General features: G+C 45.1%; 1 protein-coding gene across 2 annotated transcripts in view; it reads left to right on the forward strand.

Annotated features, from left to right (window-relative positions):
• Positions 1-23,532, forward strand: part of MAP2K5 (mitogen-activated protein kinase kinase 5) — a 120,092-nt gene that overhangs the window by 23,928 nt on the left and 72,632 nt on the right. For both annotated transcript variants that reach the window (XM_039557534.1, XM_039557533.1), the window contains exons 8-12: positions 1,176-1,240; positions 13,398-13,437; positions 18,387-18,455; positions 18,550-18,631; positions 22,331-22,392. In XM_039557534.1, the coding sequence (XP_039413468.1) occupies positions 1,176-1,240; positions 13,398-13,437; positions 18,387-18,455; positions 18,550-18,631; positions 22,331-22,392 (318 nt within the window). The remainder of the gene's footprint in view (positions 1-1,175; positions 1,241-13,397; positions 13,438-18,386; positions 18,456-18,549; positions 18,632-22,330; positions 22,393-23,532) is intronic.

Genomic DNA, 23,532 nt, shown 5'->3' on the forward strand with positions numbered 1-23,532 from the left:
AAAGAAAAGGACATCAATTTTGGATTAATCATTTCTGTCCTTACAACTTCTTTTAAATCAATAAAATATTTCATTTTCTGGTCATTAGAAATGCTGAGTATTGACTCTTTGGGACATTTGAGCTTGTGATCATCGCTTGTGTTAATACACAAAAATGACATCTTTAAGCAGCCAGGCCAAATTATGTGAAATATTTAACTTGGTGTCCCATAAAATACAAGTAATTACTGAAAATGAGTTGATGTTTCCTAGGAAAATACCTTTTCAAAGCAGGATTTGCCCAAACATTTGGAAGAGAAAATTGCTTTGAGCCCAGAACTAATTCTGATTAAAACATTTATATTTTAAAGTATAAATGTGCATTCCAAAATATCTTTAGTGGGATTTTTTCATTTGTGCAAAATCCAAATAACTCTGTTTGTCCAGAAGGCTGAACTGTGGTTCTACATTTGAATTGCTTCTTGGGCAATATAATGATCTGTTGTAAAATCCATATAAAAAGGATCCCAAATTCAGGAATTTGCAGTGTGCAGTGCTTTTATCAGCTGCTGCTGGATTTCTGAGCATCTGAGTTGTCCCAGTGAGCAGAAAGATGGAGGTGAAGAATTCATTGTGTAGTTCAAGGAAAATGGTTTTTATTGCAATTCCAGACTGATTATTTTTATTAAAAGAAGTGCTTTAGATAAAAGCTGCATAAATGGAGCTCTGCAGAGCAACCCCACTGACAGAGCTGCCACTCAATTAGGATCAATTATGCTGATTCCAGAATAAATCATAAACTTTTCCAGGCACACTCCAGCTGCCAGTTTCTGTCGGATTGTTTCCATTCACCTCCAACTTTGGCTCTGGTTATGTGCTGCTCTGGAGCCCCTTTTCCTCTCAGTATCTGTGCCCTGACCCTCTTGAGCTATATTATATCATTCCATTTTGACACCTTTTATCAAACTTTAATGAAATGACCCAGGCAAACAAATTGTCATTAAACTTTCCATCACTTTGTCCCTTGGTATCGTCTTTTATAAATTGGACAGCAAATGTTGTATTGATCTTCTCGTTCTTGCAGCTGAACTTGAAATGACCCAGACTGCTTGTTGTTTATGGCCTGGAGTTGCTTTTCCTTGACATTTCCATCCACAGCATGACATCTCTTTTGTTTTTCTTTCTTTCTTGTGGAGATGAATGAACAAGACATACGATACCGAGACATCCTCGGGCACGGCAACGGAGGCACAGTCTACAAGTGAGTGGGGGATTTCACTGAAAATCTGGGAAAAAATTCAAATGTAACAGCGTTTTTATTTTTACCCTTTGGGGTATAGATGGGCCCTTGCTGCTGTGCAGGAAAGGAATTCATAGTATAAACTTTTAAACCGTTCTGAGGGCATTTTAGTTTGTTTTTAACGCAGCTTTGAGTCCTTTCTGGGTAACAAGTTAATGGTTCACAAGTAGAACTTGGGATGTGCTGGAGCATCATGGATTGGCCTCCAGGATTTGCAATTCCTGCTGGCTCACCACACCCTTCCTGGGAATGACAGCAGTGGGATATGGTGGCACCAGTGCCCTGTCCTTCTCTGCCCCTTCAGAATCCCTCCCCCCCCTTTGGCTGCCGCTCCCCTCCCTCCCTCCCAGCCTGAGAAACTCCCCCAAATTTTGGTGGCGAAGCTCCTACCCCGCAGCCAGGATTAATTTTAATATGGTAAAGATGATAATAGCACAGATAAGACTTTCCTGTTGAGAAAACTCCTTCTTATGCATAGTGCAAAGTTTAAACTACAGGATGTAATATCTGGTACTTAATAGTCTGCAGTGGGGTATGAAAAATATTCCACTGGGAATTAAGAAATCCATACTTTGTAAGAAAGCCCTGAGGGAGTAATAAAGGTTTCCTCCAGAGAGCTATTTACCATATACAGTAACCCAGCATCCCATTAGGGCTTTGTTTATACCTTAGACATTTTAACTTTGATATTAACATTTTTTTTTTCCCCTAAAATGTTTTAAAAGCTACGGTGCATTTAGTTTAGTTTCTAATTGGCTGCCAGCATTGCAAAACAAGTCCTCCTTGCAGAAGGTTTAATGGAAATGGGCTTCCAAAGCCTCCAAGGAGGAAATGCAGTCTTGGAGTGGACCCTTAAAATCAGGTTGGCCTTGGGGGTGGGATGTGGTTGGGAAATCTCGTGGATGTTTTCTTGGAGAAGGATATTCCTAGACCAAGGAACTTGAGGTAATTGTGTTACTTTCTGATTTTATTATAGATATGAGGGAGAATGTTGAGCTCTAAAGCTCAGCCAGTGACTTGTTGGTGTCAGAAGAAGAGGCGGAGAAGGTTCATAGAGGGAATTTGGATAAAAGGGGATGTAAGGCTGAATGTTCCCTGTTTGACATCATCCTGTGTTTCTGAAGGTGTCGTGCTGTGATCCCGAGCCTGGAGCGGGTGACTGTGGCATTTCCCTGCACTCTCAGACAGGGAAAGTCTGACCTGCAAAGGCAGGAGCCTGCTTCTGTGTCAGGGAAGTGTTTCTGTCTCTCACACTCCTTTTTATCCCGTTCTTACTTAAAGTCAGCAGCTGCAGTGACTTCAGAATCCTTCCCAGTGCAGGAGTCATTCCAGCCTGCTCCAGGGAACAGGCACTGGTTTTGTGTGTGGGTGTTTTACACATTATCATGGAACCCTGGAATGGATTGGATGGGAAGGGAACTTAAAGCTCATCCCATTCCATGCGCAGGGACACCTTCCACTATCCCAGGGTGCTCCAAGCCCCGTCCAACCTGGCCCTGGACACTTCCAGGGATCCAGGGGCAGCCATGGCTTCTCTGGGCACCCTGTGCCAGGGCCTCTCCCCCTCCCAGGGAGGAATTCCTTCCCAATATCCCATCTATCCGTGCCCTCTGGCAGTGGGAAGCCATTCCCTGTGTCCTGTCCCTCCGTCCCTTGTCCCCAGTCCCTCTCCAGCTCTTCTGGAGCCCCTTTAGGCCCTGGAAGGGGCTCTGAGCTCTCCCTGGAGCCTTCTCTTCTCCATGTGAACATTCCCAGCTCTCCCAGCCTGGCTCCAGAGCAGAGGGGCTCCAGCCCCGTGGCAGAACTCCCTAGCTTGGAGCAATCCCCCCTTCCCAAAATGTTCTCAGTCTCCAGCGGAGCATCCGCGCCCCAATAGGGAATAAGGGGTTCAGACTGGAACACTCACAGGTAGCTGGATTGCCCCAGCCACGCACAGCAGCCCACAGATATTTTATTCCAGTAAATCAATGAACATTTGTCAAGTAAAATTAATTGCAGAGGTTGGGCTGTTTCCCCCTCGCAGCGTGGGGCTGCTGGCTCGGGGAGGAGAGGCTGTGTGGGTATTGATCTGCAGCTGAAGAACGAGCCTGTCTACGCCCTTTTTATTCTTTTTTTGTTGTTGTTGTTATCCTTATCTTTTTTTTTTTTATTCCCCCTCTCTTCCCAGCTCTTTATCCTAACTCATATCCATTATGGCAATGATATATTCCCAGCACTCGGGGAACAAGACAGCGCGTCGCAGGTCGCTGAGCAAAAATTTTCCAGCCTCTCTTTTCCATGGGAATGAAGCACTATTGAAATAGTTTATTGAGATTGAAGTATTGATCACTTTTCCTGCTCCCCCTGGCTGGAGGTGGGGGGAGAGGGGAGATGGGGTTGTTCTCTTTGGAAGACTATGTTTAGTTAGAAAATGGATTTCATTTATTTGGGTTCTTTACAGCTGCAACTGGTTTATTGCTCGGAGAAGAGGTATCTTAGCTTTATTTTTATGACAGTATAATTATACTTTAGAAATACACTTGATTACTGTGTGTAGCAAAATTGTTCCACTATATTGGCTTGGCCAATATTGCTATACAAACAACTTTTCAGTCAATTGAGTCTGGTAAAAAATCAATACTTTATAGCAATATTTCGAGGGAGAACTTGCTGAATCTAAATGTTTTTCCTGTTCTAAAAAGAAGGGGATTTTATGGTTCTTTGACATCCCATTCTCCCCCTACCTTTTCATCCGCTGTTTGCTTAATTAAGGAACAATAAAAATTCTCATGTTAGATATGGCAAAACCAGTTAATTAGCCTTGCTTTTTGGTTGCTTGCATGTTCAGAAGTACGTGAGAAAATATAAAACAAGCCCAAACTGTCCATTGAATATTCCATCAGAAAGCAGCGATTCTTCCACTGCTGCCCAGTGAGCAGAGTGTGCCCTGTCTTGGGTAAAGACTGTCAAGAAAAGGATAAAATCTGCTGTAACGAAGCCTGAAAGCACCTGAGTGTGCTCCTCTCCTGTTTGCCAGGTGCTGTAGGTAGGCTATGTCATTTGCTCTGATTTCCACTCTCTGTGGAGTATTTAACTCCAGTTCTATACATTTTTTGAAACTCAGCTGCCAGCTGTTTTATGGAAGCTGGTGGGGTGGAGAATGCACAATTTAAGCTCTTCCCAAACATCTGTGTGGCAGGACATCTCTGGATCTGCTTAAATTGCTTTTCTTGGATCAAATCATTTGCTGGTCAGCCCAAAAGACATTGGAAGGATGAGCTTTGTGCTGCATCTTTGGGCTCCATCCATGGCTGCAGAGGCTGCTCTGAGGAGATCTCTCCTTAGGCTGAGGATTTGATTTGGAATGTGTGGGTGTGCTTTGCCAGCTGGTCCCTGGAGCAGCTCCATTAAATTATTCAGAGCTCAGATCCTCAGCTGTGTAGATTTTGAACCTAAATATTACAAAGTGGAGGTGTTTATCTCTAGCAAATAATGACTCTGTCAGGTCTTTCTCACATGACGTGTCTAAAGCATCGCTATTTCCTTTATAGAGAAGCAAAATGAATGTTTTATTCTTATTTCATGTTTTCTAGTCTTTGTTTTTCAAGGAGAAAGGAGAAGTGAGATGTTCCAGGAGCTGTGTTTAGGGCATGGCACAGCCTCCTGGGATTTATTTTGCAGTGTGAGTTGTGTGTGTAACTCCGTGGGTTCTGTTGGAGTCTCCAGCAGCAGGAGCATAAAGCTCCGTACACCAAAATAAACATAAAGCCCCAATGATGCCCTAATTAATTTGGGAGTTACCAGGATCTGGGAGGGAGGAAAGGAATGGGAACATCAGTTCCCATCTTAGCAAAATGCTGTGAAAGCAGAAGGCTTCACTTTTAAGTTGAGTAATTGGGAGAGAAGTGGCTGTGGATGATGTCCCGCCCCCGAAGAATTGGATAGCCTGGAAAATAGGGATAAATGAGGAAGCTTAATTTGTTTGAGCAATTTCCTTGAGCAATTCTGCAGTTTGGTTGAACATTCCAGCATCTGCCCATCCCTTCATTCCCTATCTCGGCCAGCCTTGGGGTGCCCCATTAGCACATTAAACACCGAGTGTGGGAGACAGCTGGGCCGGGGCTGTGTGTGCTCCACAGCCTGGAGTCTGTGCCCTGGGGGGAGCTGAGGATCCTCTGGCACTGCTGGGGAAGCACGGGCAGCCTGGAGCAGGGAAGCTGGAGGAGGTTTGGCTGTGTTTGTGGGGAAGGGAGGTGGAGGGGATGCAGCTCCGTTTGCTGGGATGGTGATGGAATAACTGGAGTTTGCTGTTGCCTTGAGGAGCTTTTGCTGAGTAGGGTTGGCTTCTCCTGGCTTATCCCACAGCCCTGGTGCAGGACAGGGGTGCTGGCAGGAAGGAGCTCTGTAGTCCCAGTCTGTTCTTTAAAAGCACCTCAGATGTTGTGGGAATCCAGCCCAAATCTTACTGGAGCTGTTCCTCTCCTGGTCATTTGTTGCTGGTTTTCCTATGGATATCACAGAATCCTGGAATGGTTTGGGTTGGAAGGGACCTTAAAGCAGGGTCCCAGGCTGTTCCAAGCCCCGCTAACCTGGCCTTGGACACTGCCAGGGATCCAGGGGCAGCCACAGCTGCTCTGGGCACCCTGTGCCAGGGCCTCCCCCCTTCACAGGGAAGGATTTATTCCCAATATCCCATCCATCCCTGCCCTCTGGCAGTGGGAAGCCATTCCCTGTGTCCTGTCCCTCCATGCCTCGTCCCCAGTCCCTCTCCAGCTCTCCTGGAGCCCCTTTAGGCCCTGGAAGGGGCTCTGAGCTCTCCCTGGAGCCTTCTCTTCTCCAGCACGTGTGTAACACAAGAACTATCCTTTGCCTCTTTTTAGAATACTTTAATTCACAGATTATTTTGGCCCTTTGGCAGAGGGTAAATGTAGGCAGAGATGAAATCCCTTTTCCAAGGCAGCAAAGAAGTAACAGAAGCAGGGATGGAGCTGCAGATTCCCAGCCAGGGATTCCTGGGGAAGGTTCTCACAACCTTTTCTCCACAGTGCTTGTCCCAGCCTGGTGCTCAGGGAAGGAAGCACAGGCAGCTTCACTGGCTTGTTTGGCATTAAAACACATCTTTGACCCTTTGAAGTCTTAAAATGGCACCTCCCTTAATTCCTGTGGTGTGGCTGTGGAGGCATTTCCCTTATTTCCTTTCCCGGACTGCATTCATTTTCTGTTTCTCTTGTTTGGGTTTATTTTGAGTCCCACTGAAAGTGTTGGAGCAGCAGTACCTGAGTTAGAAATGCCCCACTGGATGTCATCTACTACCAGTGTGGGTTAAACAAGACTGACCAGTGCTTGCTGGTCACTCGCTTCCTGTGACCCTGGCTGGCGCTCGCCCGCCCCATAGAATCTGTTATGCACAAAAGTGCATAAAATGAAGATAAAGTACCTCCTTCAAGTCTGACAAAACCCATTCCTCTGCAGAATGGGAGCTGCAGTGAAAGTAAATAAATGAATGGACAGCAATCACAGCCTAGTTGATGAAACTGTTCAATTAAAGCACAGGCATTTACATGGTGTAATTTCCCTAAATTGCCAATGAGCCCCTTTAGACACAACCAGTGTTCAAATTGATTTCAGCATTGATTTTGGCTGAAGCTGATAAATTTCTGCTTGTTAGTTAAAGTAATTTTGCAGAAGACTTTGTAGTGCAGTATTGAAGTGTTCATTTAGCTGATGGTTAAAAGAGGAGTTATTTACAGAGGGTTCTACTGTTGGGCTGAGATGGGACAATTCCCCGGTCATCTTTTTACTTTTAATTTTTAAGCTTCAGTATCCAATCAATACGTTATTGAAACTGATTAAAATGTATCCAGCCAGCTGCCTATGGCTGTTTAATTAGAAACTGGATGATTCTTAAATTAAAGTTGTTTTGTTTGTGTTGGATGTCCATAGCTGGGAAGATGAAGCGAGCGGCAGTCCGGAAAATGGGAACTTGTGCTTGTTAGCAGTGAGTGAGCTGGGGTGAGAGCTCAGGGCCTCCCCACCTTCCCAGGGGAGAATTCCTTCCCAATATCCCATCCATCCCTACCCTCTGGCAGTGGGAAGCCATTCCCTGTGTCCTGTCCCTCCATGCCTTGTCCCCAGTCCCTCTCCAGCTCTCCTGGAGCCCCTTTAGGCCCTGGAAGGGGCTCTGAGCTCTCCCTGGATCCTTCTCTTCTCTAGGCTGAACAACCCCTCACGTTGGCTTCTTAGTTCCTGTCACCAAAGAATGTGATGTACTTTTTGGCTCACACTCTGTTGCTTCATGTTTCTTTCCTAAAATTGTGATGGATTCACTGCAGGCTTTCTGCCGTGTGGGATAACACCGTGTCAGTCGGAGCTCACGGCTGCTCTGCTGCCTTTTATCCTTAAACCTGTTTAAATCCAGCAGGTGAGTCCATTCCTGTGTCTGGAGCTGCTCTGGGTGGTCCTGGGTGACCTGGTGTAGGTGTGGTGGTACCACACTCTGCTCGAGCTCCGTCCTTATTCCAGCCTGTCCACGTCTCTTTCAGGAATGGGGACTGACTGGCAGTGGGATGGGTACAAAGAGAAAGGCTGGGAATCCCATTTCCAAAGGTTAGCCCTGAATGTTTGGCTGCAGGAGAGAAGGAAGACTCGTTTAAGTGGTAACAGATGGAAAGAGGAACAGGTTCCAGCACAAAGAGGTGAGGGATCATCATTCCCTGGGCTTGGATTCCAGCACCGAGCTGGGTTAAGTGAGACATTGCTGCTCAACGTTTCCTTTACGCAGCCTCTGGTGCCAACTGTGCTCTTTGTCAGAAGTTTTAACATTCAGATACCACTATTTGCAGTTTGTTTGCTACTTCCCCAGCAAATCATTTTGCAATCAGTGCTCAAGCATCTGCAGTGGCATTTCAGAGGGAGGGGAGGTTGTGCTGTGAACCAGCACAGCACCATAAAAGCTCCTTTTTCCAACTGCTGTGCACTTTGGCTTCCCTGGTTTAACAGCCACAGAGTCAGGCTAATGTGTTTGCTATTGCAGGAGGCAGCAACTGGCAAAGTGTTATTTCCTAGAAACAATTTGAATCTCTTTCTTTCAATGGCCATCGGAGTACGTGATGCTCCTGTCGCTGCGCTGCCACGGTCTGACCACGAGCACGACAAACAGCGGCAGTCCCAGGCAAAAAAAGGGGGGGAAAAGGAGAAAATGACCAGTAAAGCAAATGTGGGGGTGATTTGCTGCGTGGAGTTTGCAGCTGGTGGCTGGCACGTTGTGCTGCAGGGCTGAGGTCCCTGTGCACGACACCGACGCAGCTTTTTGCTCTCGGTTATTTCTCATAAATGTCCGGTTTGACTCCCTCTGCGCCCTCACGTCTGAAGGTGTGGCCTGCTACAAGCACAGCTTTTTCTGGTCACTTTTGAGCTCAAATAAGAAGCTTAAAACTCTTATTTCTGTTTGGAAACACTCTGCCGTGGCACCAGAGACCTTTGGGGTGTGGTGGTGTTTGTCTCAGTGGGTCTGGAGAGCTTCCTCTGCAGCTCCTCAGTGCAGTGCCGGGAGTAAACTGTGGGGAAATGGGACAATATTTCCCAACCCTTTTGAGGGAAATTATCTCCTGCTGTTTTTAACAAATGTGGGTAATGCATTCATCCCCAGGTGAGAAGTAGGAGGAAAAGCATCGGGAGAAAGGAAGCAAAATATTCACTTCTAGTTTTACTCTGTGGCCTGAAGCTGCCACCTTGGCAAGTTCAGATGGACCTCAGGAGAAAGCTCTTGGCAAGAAAGGAGGAGCTCCAGTACTGCAGCACTGGGACGGGGCATGGGAGAGGCAGGGAATCTCCATCCTGGGGAGGAATTTTTCCCCATATCCCATCTGGGAAGCCACTCCCTGTGTCCTGTCCCTCCATCCCTTGTCCCACGCCCCTCGTGGCACCAGCCTTAGGTGTCCCCAGGCTGGAGGGGAGTGTTGCATCCCTGGATCCTGCAGCCCCATCGCTGCTGTCTCCGTCTGTCAGTTCATCATTTTGTCATCTTTGCTGATGTTGGTTATATTTCTGGGAAGGGACAGGGCTGGCTCATTGGCACAGCAGACAGGTCATGGCTTTCCCTTGAATCATTTAGGCTCGCCAAGGAGTATCTTATTGATTAGAAGTTGTTCCCGTGGCTGTTGTGGGGAAAAATGAAAGGATGTATCCTGGTGGCCAGAGGGAGCAGATGGGAAGCAGATCCTGTGCTGCTCCAGGCTCCTTTGGTGCTGTTCTGAGCATGAGAGGATAATTTGAATGGATTTTGGTGTCTAGGTAGAGACTGTGTTTATTTTGAGATTTAATATAATACCAAACTCAGCTTGTAGTGAGAAGTTGTGTTTGATGGGAAAAGCTGCTGGAAAAAGCTTGGGGATCTTTGCAAACTCAGCCCCTGCTCGTGATGTGACCATTGTTGATTCACTCACATGTGGGCAAGGGCTTTGCAATTAAAAATTAGAAAAAAATTGAAAATTAGTGTTTCCCTTGAGTTGCCTGCAGGTTGCAACCTGTGGTTGGTTCTTTGCTTGCGCTGGAAAGAATTATCCCGCATCCACAGCATCCTGCAGCTCCCAGTGTGCTTTAGGTAAAATTCCTCACAGGGAGGATGTAAAATTGTTGGTCTGAGAGAAATATTTTGTTTGCCATCTTCACTATTTATTAAGAATTTATTAGCTCTTTATTAAGAATCTGGCACATTTTCTCTGAAGTTGGGTTTGTTTTCCTTCTGTGTTGAGTAGAAACTCATCGTATTCAGTGTACCGAGTATTTAGCACCAAATATTAGGGTGGGCAGGGGTTTATTCTACGAAGAGCCCAAAGCCCTGACATTTCTCCTTGGTTTTCTTTACCTCAGGAAGAACAAAGCAGGTAATGTGGATTTCCATTCCCCTTTTCTCCTTAAAACGCAAACCAGCTGCTTCTGATGCTTCCCGTTTTTCATTTGCTTTCCTGTAGAAACACATCTCCTGTACGGGGTGGGGGGAGAGATGCTGAGGGTTGGCAGATCCCCCAAAGCCCTATTCTAGTTTTCCATGATATTGATTTGTATTTTCTGGGACACAAGGGATGCACTCTCCGCAGTCCATCGCAAGTTTTCGTGGCTTAGCTGGAGGGCTTTGTTCAAGCACAGTGCTTGCTCACACAGCATCTCTCGTATTTATTCCCCAAAATAACCCCGGTTTTGGCCACGCCACCTCTGCAGCCCTCCCTGAGGGACGCTCTGCTTTTCCAGAGTGGAGGAGACAAAGTTCTGCTGAAGGGCTTGGCTCTTGTGGGGCCCTTCAGGGCTTTAAATGTCTCGGAATGTGGTTTGTAGCCAAGGGTGGTGAAATATTGGACACAACTATGCCAGTCTTGCTTAGGAGCTGTTCATTGTAATGGATGCAGGGGCTTGGAATAATGAATTCTGGTGGGAATGTGGAGGGAGAGACTGAAATTTCTGTTCCCCAGTGGGAATGTTCAGCCAGGCAGCGTTGGAGTCTCTGTCCTTTCCTTGGACAACATGTGATGGTTTCAAGCCAAGCTCTGTGTCACTGGGGGAACTTCCCACCAGGAGATGGTCCCTGGAAGTGTCCAAGGCCAGAGACTGGAGCCCCCTGGGATAGTGGAAATGTCCCTGCCCATGGCAGGGGGTGAAATGGGATGGGCTTTAAGGTCCCTTCCCACCCAAACCATTCCAGGATTCTGTGTTTGCCTCCATCTCCTGTGCCAGGAGCGGGGAGGGAGACCCCCCCCAAAACCCAGCGTGGTGTTTAGCATCCCCTTCTCCTCACTGCTGGGCACTGCTCAAACCCGTCCCTGGCACTGGGGAGCTGCTGTTTTGAGCTGTTTCTAGGAATTTTCCTACCATCTTGGAAGATTTTAAGTGTGTTCCTGAAGTGTGCCAAGTTGCTGAGGAACCTCTGGAATTTTGCTCCTTTTCTCTGATGGGTTTGCTTGCTTCACTTCTGGAGGTGGCACCAAAACCTGGGAGATGACCCTTGAGATGAGACTTTGAGTGGGAATATTGGTTTAATCTCCTCCTAGACATCCATAAATTTACTAAAAGTCTGGTTTTCCTCATGCTGTGCTTGCTATCCCGTGGGATTTTTTTAGTCCGTTCCTTAGAAGCTGCATAAAGGTATTAAATTCAGGCTTTAGCGGTGCTGGCTGTAGCCAAAATGATCAATTCCATCTTCCAGTCCCACATAACATCCAAGAAAACCCTTTTTCCCTCCACACTCATTGGAAGGGGTAATTACTGCAGCAACTCCAGCCTAATTTGAAGTGTTAGCTGTTAATTAAAACACCGCAGAGGTGTAGGGTTGTCTTTTGGTGTAACCAAAGCTCCCATTCAAACTTCATTAATCACTTTACAGTTATTGTGCTGGGCAAGGGCAGGACAATTGAGATGCTGGATCAGCCTGGAGTAAACAAATTCCTGTCCTGCTGGGCAGCCTGGCATCCCAAAGGCCCCGGCCACGCCGGCCCACGGGCTCCTGCTCCTTTGTGATCCAATTCCCAGCGATAATTAAATGTTAAATTGGTGCTGTCAGTGCTCTGTAAACCAAACCAGGTATCTGCCCTCTGCTGGAAATTGAACCCAAACTTCCACGGATGAATTAGCGTGCATCATAATTAAATAATCAAGTCTTCCCTTTTAATTCACTCGGAAACAGGAGATCTCTCCTATGGAAAAAGGATCAGGTTCTTGACGAGCTAATTAAACTGTCCAGTGAGGTCCCTATTAAGCCAACAGACGTTGAGCATCTTTTCCCAACCTCTTCATCCCTTATCATTCCTGCTCATCTTAAGCCCAGGATGTTTTGCCACTGTTGGTTCATCCCCAGTTACAGCAGAGCTCGTGGATTCGTGGATTCAGCTCCTGCTCTATCAGAGCTCCCATGGATGATCTCATTTTCTACAGTGATTTTTTTCCCCCTCTGCCTTTTTAAACTCTTTTTTTTTTTCCCCCTAAAAGCCAATGCCACTCGGTTACAGAAATGTTCATCCAAGAGTTATTAAATTAAGGTGAAGTTTTTAGGAACTGCCAAGCCATTACCAGAAATTAGGGGAGCTCTCAGGGTTGTAAATAAGATTAAACGACAGCCTCACCCTGTCTCTGGGTGATTTTACATGCAAAAACCCAACTATTAAAGCTTTTCTTCTTCAGTAATAATTGCTAGAGATAGAGAGTGGTAAAATATTATAATTCTTTAAGGTTAGTGCCACATCTCTGACATTGCTGTGCCTAGTGCCATAAATCAGGGTGAAACAGTAAAACCAGTGAAGAGGAAAACCTTTAATGGTTTTGTTTTTATGCAAAATTACATTGGATTTTGAGGAGATTTTTTTTTTTACCTGCCTTTATTTTCTCACGTGTTCATGGTTGGGAATATTCAAGTCATTGTTAAATAGCCAATTATGGGTGTTTCTCCTCAGAAATGAAGACAACCTGCTGTTGAAATACCCTGGAAAATTATTTTTGGGTGCCTGCAAACATTACCAATAATTCTTTCTACCTTTATATGCACCCACTAATCTTAAAAGAAATCTTAAAATAAATGCAGAAATTTAATTTTGCTGATATTTTCTGTGGGTCCTTAAGTTATGAGAAAGAATTGGCCATAATCTGTTTTAATTCAGTTTAATTGGTGTAGCTGCTTGTCTCTGAAAATACCCACAGGACTGGCAGATTGGTGAGATAATCCTGATTTTCCATGAAAATTCTGGGTGATGGTTATAATCTTAATTAATTCCATTGCAAGAAAATGGGGAAGTGGATAAATTCAAGGTTTAACTCAGATTTAAGGTTGAACTCAGTGATCTTGGAGGTGTTTTCCAACCTAAATGATTCTGTTAAATTCCCATTTATAGTTTATTTTTCTGCTGTATCAAAGCCTTCAATGTGTATATTTTGTATCAAAAATAAAGATACAAGCCTGGTGAATGGTTCCCTTGTAAATATATTTTTGATCCCGTATTTTCCTCTGTTTTCCCTTAGAAATGCTGGATAAAATTGGCTTTGCATAAAATCTGTGAGCCAAAAGTCACTTTCCTGTGAAATCAGTGTATTTGTATTGCACTTCCTTACAGGGGGAATTTTATATGATCTCAAATTATTGCATTTTTTCCTCACACAGGGCATATCATATCCGTAGTGGAAAAATCCTGGCAGTGAAGGTAAGAGATTCCAGACATCTTCTTTCTTTCCAGTTTTTCCTGACCTTGCTTTCCCTCCCTTCCCTCTGATTTTTGGATCTCAGTTTGGTTTATTGCATTAATCTATGCAGGAAAACCCCAGCCTGTAAATGGAGTCATTCCCAATGAGCACAGCTTCCCAAACTCCAGGGTTTTCCCCCAGGGAATTGCCTGAAATCCCCACATCTTGACCTCTCCATGGATGTTTCAAGTGCAGTTGGGCTCCTTACTTGGGTTAAACCTGGAGATTGAAGCATTTTGTGATCAGATAAATCCCAATTTTCACTGGAATTCAGTTAAAACTGGGATAAAATAATAGCAACAGCGTGGCAGCTCTTGGATGTAATCTGTTAATTAATTTATGCTTGTAAATGAAATTATTAACAGTTCATCTGCACAAAAATAATCCAAAAAAGAGGTAATTTTTCCATAGATCTGATTTTTTTCAACTGAACAATTTTGTTGAAACTCGAAGCAGCGGAGATTTGGAAAAACAAATTCTTGCATTTGTGCCATTCCAATTAATAGTTGGTGATCTAAAAAAAGGCTTGTTTAAAAATGGAACTCTTTATGGAATCATTGCTTAAAAATCTGGGAAATGGGTTTTTATTTCTTTTCCCATCCTCTAATCCTTAAATTCTGGGATAACTGAGGTAAAGTGAAGGAATGGCAGAGGAAGGCGGGAGGAGGAATGATGGGAGCTGGGTGCTTAAAGCAGGATTGGAGTGAAATGAAATTTCAAGATAAAAGGTTATACAAGATTTGAATGAAATATTTCTATTTATTGGGCAGAACTTCTGTGGTTTGACTTCAGATTTAGGCTCAGGTTGTGGTTTCAGCCATGTGGAATTTATAAAAATGTGCTTCTGCCTGAGTTCTGGCTTTTCCTGAGGATCACAGAAATCCCTTCATCCCAGAAAAAAAAAAGGCTTTTGATTTTCCTGTGAACTGCAGGGAAGCAAATTCTTCCTGCTGGATTTGAAATGGGTCTTCACCTGTGGAAAGCACAGAAATAACATCCTAATAACTTCTAATTATAGAAGGTTAAAAAAGTTTTGGAAAAAGTCATTTTGAAAAGCCTTTTTAAGTGGTGTCCAACCTTCCTAAACCTGTCAGGAATGGTTAGACAGGAGTTCTCTGAGTTGTGACAGGCACAAAAGGATGGAAACTGTAATAAATATTATTTTTTTATAATTAAAGCTTTCAATATGGATCTAAAAAAGCTCCACTGCTTCCTCAAATGGGCTTTTCCAAGCTCCATCCATGTCTGGGGCTGGAGGTGCCCTCAGAAGCTGCCTGGAGAGGAGCTGGAGCGCCAGGAAATTCTGGGAATTCAGGCAGGAGGGACAAGTTCACCCTTTGCAAGGTTAATTGAAATCACCTCCCTGTGGCAAAACCCTTTTCCCAGCAATTTCACCTCCTTTTTCCCTTGGAGTCTGCAGGTTTGGGGAGTCCTGGTGGATAATGAGCATCCTGGAGATTTGGGAAATGGGATCTCTGGCAGGTTCTGCTCGTGTTGGGCCTTTCACTCTCAATTTTATTTCATTTTCTGTGATTTCAGAGAGATACTAAATCAAAATTTGCATTATTGTGGTTAAAAATAAGGTGCTGACGAGCTGGAGGTTGGGAGAGCTGCTCTGGTGGTGATTGTGGAATTGCCATCAAAAAGATTACTTAATTAAATATTTCTATTAAAATATATAGGAAATATAGAAAAGAGCATGTCTATATCATAGACAGTCTATATTATATATAATTATATATAATTATGATTTTATGTGGTAATAAAAAGTAATTCATTAAATTCCTTGTATCTTGACATAAGCAGCAGCTAAAGAGGATTTCAATGCCAACCTCTTGACATGATCATCACACAGATCCAATGTTTTGACACAGGATTATCAGGCTGTAGGGGAGGGATCTGGGAAAGCAGAGCTCTGCATTTTGGGGCTTTTTCTAATGACAATATACAGATTTAATTGCACAAGATAACCAAAAACCTGTTGATTAAAATACTTTCAGCTGGTAAATAATCATGAAAATCCCTCAGCCAAACAACCCAACGCTAAAAAATCCATACCATAATCCCTCAGTGATGCACCAAATGACATCTTTTATATAACCTTTCCCTGCAGAGGCTTTAATGCCCTTTTCCCAAGTAACTTCTCCCTATTTCCAGGGGAGGAATCCAAGTGGAAGCTGTGAGTGTGCACTGGCTGCTTGCCATTCTCCCACTGCTTTGAGCTGGCATTTCAATGGAGCATTTGATTAATCATTTGTATACTGCCTGTAATGCCCCCAAATTTCCTGTGAGTTGTACCTACTGCAAAAGACAATTATGTCAGGCCAGATTAAAGCAGGGAATTAAAACAGAATAGCAGCTGAATTTGACCTGTGCTTTTGCTCTGGTTCCCTTTAGTGGAGCGAGTGCCACTCCAGCAAATGGATGGAGTCATCCATGACAGCCTGTGATGAATTGCTGTATTTATACTGGATATTTTAATAGCCTCACACTGATTTAAATTGAGCACGGAGTAAATTATAATTCAGTCACTTGACTGCTTGGATTTCACTTGACAGCTCAGCCTTGTTTGTCCTGGAGGGGTGGTGGGGAGCAGAGGAGATGGGCTCAGGTAGATTCCTCTCTCCAAAGTTAACCCTTTTCCATGGAAGTACGGGTTGGGTTCACCTGTGCCTCAGTGTGATTCCAAAATCGCTGTGTTTTGGGCAAAAACTTCATTAAGAAGATGGAGCTTGATCAGGAAGATTGCTTGGAGCACCTTGCTGAATCCCAGAGCATCTCCATGTCATTTAAATTTTTTTTAAATGCCCTTTTGGTCCAATATCCTTCCCCAGCTCAACCATTTCAGCCAGTTTTGACACTGGATCCATCCTGTCCGTCCACATCCCTGAGGCTCCAGCACCCTGGGCAGAGTCAGGTGATTCAAGGGAAATAATGGGGAAGTAACAGGTCCTTTCCAACCCAAACCATTCCAGGATTCCAGGATGTTGCATCCAAATCTTTATTCACAGCTTCCTCCTCAGTAGCAATGACTCTGAGGAGATGTTTTGGGTTCTTTTTCTGCTTTAACACAGTTCCAGCCCATGCTGGAAACTGTCACCTCATGAATCCCTGAAAGTTTTTACCTCTACAAAACAGGCTTGGAAATTTCACTCAAAAGGAGATGATAAATGCAAGTTAAGGTGGGATGTAAATGGTTTTTTCCTCTTTTTGTGCTGTAAATAAATAAGGTTCCTCCAGCCTTGACGTCAGGTGGGGCCACACAAACCACACATTTCCAGGTGGAAGAAAACAGTAAAATAATTCTGCAGGAAAAGTGAGGCTGATCTCTCCTGATGAATTTTGGGATGAAATAAGCTTGTAATTCCGCTGTCTGTGTCCTTCCCTTGGTGTCCGGACCACCTGTAAATGGGGAAGCTCTGCTTTCCCAGGTTATCCTCAGTGTTGGGGGCTGTTTGTAGTTAAGGTTAATGCAAAGGAGCCTCAGACCTTTCCTCATTCCAGGCCTGGGTGTTGGGATGTCAGGGATATTTCTGATGCTGAGGTCAGTGAAGCCTTTGCAGGGAAATTCCTCACCAGGATTAGAACCGGGTGAGATAAAATTTTAATTCTACACCACTGACGAGATGGAATTCTGGTGATGTGCCGTGACCACAACTGGGGGGATCCCAGCAGATGAATTTCTAAGTTTTTCACGCTGGAAAAAATGTAAGTGAATATTGTTGGCAAATGATTATTGATCTGGACAAGTGTGTTAAACGTTTCTTGGCAGCCCTGTACTACACTTACAATTTAGTTTAGTGACAGCTTTTATAAATAACCCCAAAGCAAACTCTGGGAAGAGCAGGTTATTGGCTTGTCTTGGAGACAGATTTTGGTGCTGTGTTTGGAAATGGGCTCCCTGTGTTCTGTTCTGTCAGCACTATTTCTGTAATATTTATTCTGCTAATTCTGCAAACTGACTAAATTTTGCTTCCCTTTAGCTTAACGTATTAAACTGCGAATTATTGTGTGGGGGGCAGACTGAGCCTGGCTCAGAGCACTGAGTCCAGTTTGGTTTATAAAGCAGAGTTTAATGATTGAGTTTTCAAGTCTTCAAAGAATCATGGCAAAGAATTCAGTGTTAAATTTGATTTCAGTGCCTTGTTAAGAGAGTCTGCCCTGAAAATCTTGGAAATGTATAACTTCAGGAAGTGCAGCCCACTTTGGCTGCAGTCCCTGGTGCTCTGGTTCTGCTGAGGAGCTGGAATGATGAGAAATGAGGGCAGGGATGGAGGAGGGAGGCACTGGATAAACTCGGCAGTGAGGGGCTGGTTGGAGCTGCTCCAGGTCGGGTTGGTCAGAGGTGTTTTCCAAGGGCTGGAGCCCCTCTGGAGCCAGGCTGGGAGAGCTGGGAATGTTCTCCTGGAGAAGGGAAGGATCCAGGGAGAGCTCAGAGCCCCTTGCAGGGCCTAAAGGGGCTCCAGGAGAGCTGGAGAGGGACTGGGGACGAGGCATGGAGGGATGGGACACAGGGAATGGCTTCCCACTGCCAGAGGGCAGGGATGGATGGGATACTGGGAATAAGCCTTCCCTGAGAGGGTGTGAGGGGCTGGGCTGGAATTCCCAGAGCAGCTGTGGCTGCCCCTGGATCCCTGGAAGTATCCAAGGCCAGGTTGGACACTGGGGCTTGGAGCACTCTGGGATAAGGGTGGATGAGCTTTTAAGTTCCCTTCCAACCCAAACCATCCCAAGATTATCCGACAATCCTTTCGTTTCCCTTTCCTTTCTGTTAAAAGATCCTTTCCACCTATTCCTCTCTTTCTTGTGATCCCACGAGGATTCTTAGTCCATGGATCTTCAGGTTTTTTTATTTTGAGTAATTCACTTGCCTTTTATATGACCTCAGATGGTATCTCTTGTGTTTCAGGTCATACCCTTAGACATAACCCTGGAACTCCAGAAGCAGATAATGTCAGAGTTAGAAATTCTTTATAAGGTATGTGGATTTTACCATTTGAATTATTCTTGCTTCAATTTTCTTGCAGCAGATTTTAAAACAACCTCATGCTTTTTTTCCTTTCTCTTCCCAGTGTGACTCCTCGTATATCATAGGATTTTACGGTGCTTTTTTTGTAGAAAACAGGATTTCATTGTGTACAGAGTTCATGGATGGTGAGTAGTGTATCCAGTTTGTTTTTGATTGCTAAGTAATTAAATGAGAAGGGGTTTTTTTTTTTGGAATGAAATGCAGCAGTATGACTCGAAAATGTGGAGTATTAATAACATTGCAGGTAGTTAAAAAACCAGAGCAGGTTGGGATTGGGATTGTGGGGTATTCTCCATGGAATGCTGCGCTTTCCCCGTGTGTAACTTCACTTACTTTTATGGAAAATGTAAATAGAAGAGAAATAAATGCTGCCTTAATTTGTGGTTTGATATTTGAGCCTCCCGTGCAATCTGTCCTCGCTGACAAAACAGCTGTTCCTCACTTGTAGTGTTTTGATAGCCAAAACAGCTTTTCCTTTAAAGAAATCTATTAACCCAATGTCCTGTGTGTTCGCAGTGGAAATCGTCTCTTAATTGCCAGGCAAGGAGTTATTTTCCAACCCAGCTGTTTGCCAGCTCGGTGCCGAGTTCCTTCTTGAGCTCCCTCTCGTTCCTCCCCACGTGAATCCTCAGCCCAGAAATATCCCCGACCCCACAGCCTGACCTGGCAGAGGTGTCCCAGCACTTTGCTTGGGATTCTTGGCTATTCCTGGAGGAAAGGCAGGGAGAATCCCCTGGTGGCAGCGGTTTGTAACCCTTGCTGGCCTCTGTGTGGGAGCTCTTGTGGCAGATGCTGTCCCTGCGTGTCTCGGGCTCTTCCCAGCGCTCTGCTTTCCCCATCGAGCCAGAGCGTGCTCCTCCCACCAGGATTTCCTTAGGAGCCAGGATTTTATGCCCCAGCCAGGTTTTCCACAAAGGTTCCTTTAAGCTGGGTATCAAGAAGGAAAAGATCTCCCAAATAATTCGCTGTGGAGGGGAGGCTTTGTGGCAGGAAAAAATCTCAGAGCCAAAATCCCAAACGTGGCCCATTAAACATTGTCAAGCAGCTTCTTCCTTTCTGGTGGGGAGCAGGGTGAAGCCCTTTAGGGTTTATGGTGCATTTTGTTTTCTCCCTGTTAAAATGATCTGGTTTTACTGTTATTTCCCTTTTTTACACTTCCACCTCCCTCCCAGCGATGGCTGCACCCTGCTCCCAGTGTTCTTTCAGATTCTCTGGATGAAAAAGTATTTTATTCAAGGTTTTATTAAAAAAACCCCAAAGCCCACGAGTTAAATTCTTTGCTGTTGTGCTGCTGGGTGACTCTTTGCCCTCTCTCTGAGCTGCCTCGCAGTTACACTCAGACTTACAAGCCTGTGTAAAGCAGTAGTCACACACAGCAAGGGAGCATCTGCTGCTGCCAAAACGAGCATCTGCCTGGAATAGCGCTCCTAAAATTCAGATTGTGCTCCTAGAATCCAGGGATTTTTCCAAATACAATGGACAGAAATGCTCTGATTTCCTGTTTGAAGATATTTCAGCCTTTAGGGTGTGCATCCCTCGCGATGCAGCACCGTGGCAGAGTTTACTGACCATGCACAAATTGCTGGGAATTGTTCTGGAGAAGACCTCTGCTCTGCCTCATGTTGTGCTCTCCTTCTGGCAGAAAGCACCAGCAATTGCTTAAAGGAAGAACAAAATGCAAATAAAGGGATCTTGCCTTGTTTTTCCCCCCAGACTTTTAATTTTGATTCATAAGGATGCAGGTAAAGAGAAGAAAAAAACCACTTTTCATCCTGCGGATGAACAGCTTTAACCTTGTCAAATTTTTAGCCCTTTTGGCTGGTTTAGTTTATATTTCCTGAATCCATATCCCATGACTGCAGATCACAGGCTATTTCCTTCATGGATGACCTGGATCCAGGTGGATCTGAGTCTTTTGGGGTGCTCAGGGGACATGTGTAGGACCATATTGGTGCTTCCCTGGCACCTGCAACCAGGAAAAATCCAAGTAACTCCAGGCCTGCAAATACCAAAGCCCTGAGGTTGAACTGACCTGGATCAGCCTCCCACCTGCCAATTGATTTTAAAGAGCAACAGAGATGTGAAATGAGGTTTTCCAGCTTTGCCCCTTTATATTTGTAATAAAGTTGATGTCCTAAATAAAGGTGGTGAAATGCCCTGTTGCTTTTTACTTACGTGGTTGCCTCTTTCCCTTGAAACTGCTAAATTCCTGCTAAATTCCCCTTGGAAAACAAGATGTGCAGGTGACCAGACTGAACCTGGATGTATGTACACGTGTGGGAGCTGACATTTTTGGATTTGGGAAAATTTTTTTTTCACAGATGTTTTTTTTTCCTCCACAGAAAAACTCCAGATTTCCCCATTTGTTTGCAAAAAAATGTGTTTTCCTTCATTTTTCCAGCAGCAGTTCCTTCAGAGCCAGCTGTGACAGCCAGGTTTAGCAGTTTGGGGTGTGAGAAGAGGTCTTTTTTTGGTGCAAAATGTAAGGATATGTTACAGGGATGAACAGGAACCACCAGCCATAGGATTGCCTTCTGTTTGGGTTTGTAATGAGCAGTGAGAGGCTGTGGAGCTGCAACCTCTGATTTCCATTCCACAGCACTTATATTTCCTTTTAAAACTGGGATTAATTATAATCCACAGGCAGTGTGGACAACACCAGTTGAAAGATTCAATTTAATGAAGGAATGGGAGTTTCAATAACTTGGAATCAGAGGAACATTAGGGAAGACAAACAGAGTTTGTTTCTGACAGTGGAGACCACGAGGGATAAAAAACACCCTCCACCCAAACCCCCCCCGGTCATTAGAGTGAGAAGTTACAGCATAAATGAGAATTGTGGTGTAATTAAGCCCCATCCAACCTGGCCTTGAACATTCCAGGGATCCAGGGGCAGCCATAGCTCCTCTGGGAATTCCAGCCCAGCCCCTCCCCACCGTCACAGGGAACAATTCCTTCCCAACATCTCATCCCAACCTCCTCTCCTTCAGTTTGCAGCAATTCTCTGCCTGCAGTTTCTTTGTCCATTTATTTACTTTGTTGGCCATTCTGCTTGGAGATTTTTAGTTCTCAATTTTGAATTTATTTTCTTACCTTAAGAATTTGTATTTTGCCCCGGGGACATTTTGGACACCAGTTTGGTCACGAGTGGTTTTTGCAGAGGAGAAGGGAGGTAACACTTCCCAATCCCTTGGGAATGCCTGTAGGGCTGTTAGAGGCAATGAGGCTTCTTGGTGTCCCAGCATGGGTGATGCTGACAGGGCTGTGCCAGGTTGGTTCCCATTCTGGATTTACTGGGAAAATTTACCCTGCTTCCCCAGGAACTCCAGGAATTCATTTCAGGCGTCAGTATGGGCCAACCAAACCATCCCTGGTGTGATGTCAGGAGGAAATACCATCTTGGATACCACAGAGTGGTAGCACCAGCCTTTGGGGACAAGAGCTGGGATACTTTGGACCTTGGAATCTGCTTTTTGGGATGATTTTGTTATCCCCAAGACATTTTTTCACATGGTTTGGAGTTCTCTATGTTGATATTCTGACCTGTGACTGGGAGGTTTTCTAATGTTTTGTTGTTGCTGTTTTCTGAATATTAATGCTGCAAGAAAAAAATCAGGAATGTGGTAAAAAGAGCCCCAAGTGCTGTTGCATGTGTTTATGCAGAGTTTGGGAGATTTTTAAGGTCAGTTATTTCTGACACAGTTATTGTTCTAGCATTGATGGTGTTTTTATTAATAACCAAGGCCTAGAAAACCCTTGGGGCTTCAAATCTGGGGCACTGTTTCATCTGGCATCACCTGAGCACGTGCTGTTTGTCCCTGCAGGGGGTTCTTTGGATGTTTATAGAAAAATTCCAGAACACGTTCTCGGAAGGATAGCAGTGGCTGTGAGTACTTGGATTGCTTTTTGTCTCTCAGTTTTTGATTGTGTGTAAAAAAATCTCTGATTCAAGTGTTCATTGGGACGTTGGGGCACCTCCAGGGTCTGTGTGCTCGTGTGGAAGGAGGGTGCTTCCTCTCTCCTGCTCCTCCAAACCATCCCTGTGCACAGGGACTCTGGGATTAAGGAAAACTTCCTTCTGAATGACCAACACATGGGAGGCTGGAGGTTCATGGGATGGTGAGAGGCATGGGACTCCTGTCCTATGAGGAAGGACTGGGAACTGGGATTGTCCAGCCTGGAGAGGAGAAGGCTCCAGGGAGAGCTCACAGCCCCTTCCAGGGCCTAAAGGGATGGCGGGCCAGGACACAGGGAATGGCTTCCCAGTGCCAGAGGACAGGGATGGATGGGATATTGGGAAGGAATTCCTCCCTGTGAGGGTGATGAGGCCCTGGCTCAGGGTGCCCAGAGCAGCTGTGGCTGCCCCTGGATCCCTGGCAGTGTCCAAGGCCAGGCTGGAGCACCCTGGGATAGGGGAAGGTGTCCCTGCCCATGGCAGGGGTGGCACTGGATGAGCTTTAGGGTCCCTCCCAACCCAAACCATTCCAGGATTCTGTTGTACAGATCTGTGTGAAAGGATGGGATAAATTGAGTGGGGTGAGGGGAAAAAAAAAGAATTTGCTGAAGGTCCGTGTGGTCACATTCCTTCCTATCACCGTTCCTTCCTATCAGCCCTGCTGGATGGAGCAGTGCTCTTAATCACCTTTATTTAATTAATTAATTATTTAATCAGCCTTTAAGCCCTCCTGTTCTCTGTGGTGCCTTCAGAAGGTGATTCAGGAGCCCTGGTGGGGATCCTTTGCCTCTGAGCATGTGATTTCCATCCTGACTGTCCTTATGCTGCACAGAGTGACTCCATGAGTTCTCCTTGCCAGGTTGAAGGATTAAGTTGGTTCCTGCTGCCAAAATGCAGTGGCAGAACAGATTTCCTGTGTTCTCCTCAAGGCAGGTGAGGAGGATGAAGTTTTTTGCTTGGCACAAGCGAGACCCAGGCACAGGCTGGTGTCTCACCCCTTTCACACCTGAGCAGCCACGGGGAGGAGTTAATAGGGGTCATTTTAGGGGTGATGAGTCTGTGCTATAGGAA

Source organism: Corvus cornix, chromosome 10, assembly GCF_000738735.6.
Source record: "Corvus cornix cornix isolate S_Up_H32 chromosome 10, ASM73873v5, whole genome shotgun sequence".
Taxonomy (NCBI): Eukaryota; Metazoa; Chordata; class Aves; order Passeriformes; family Corvidae; genus Corvus; species Corvus cornix.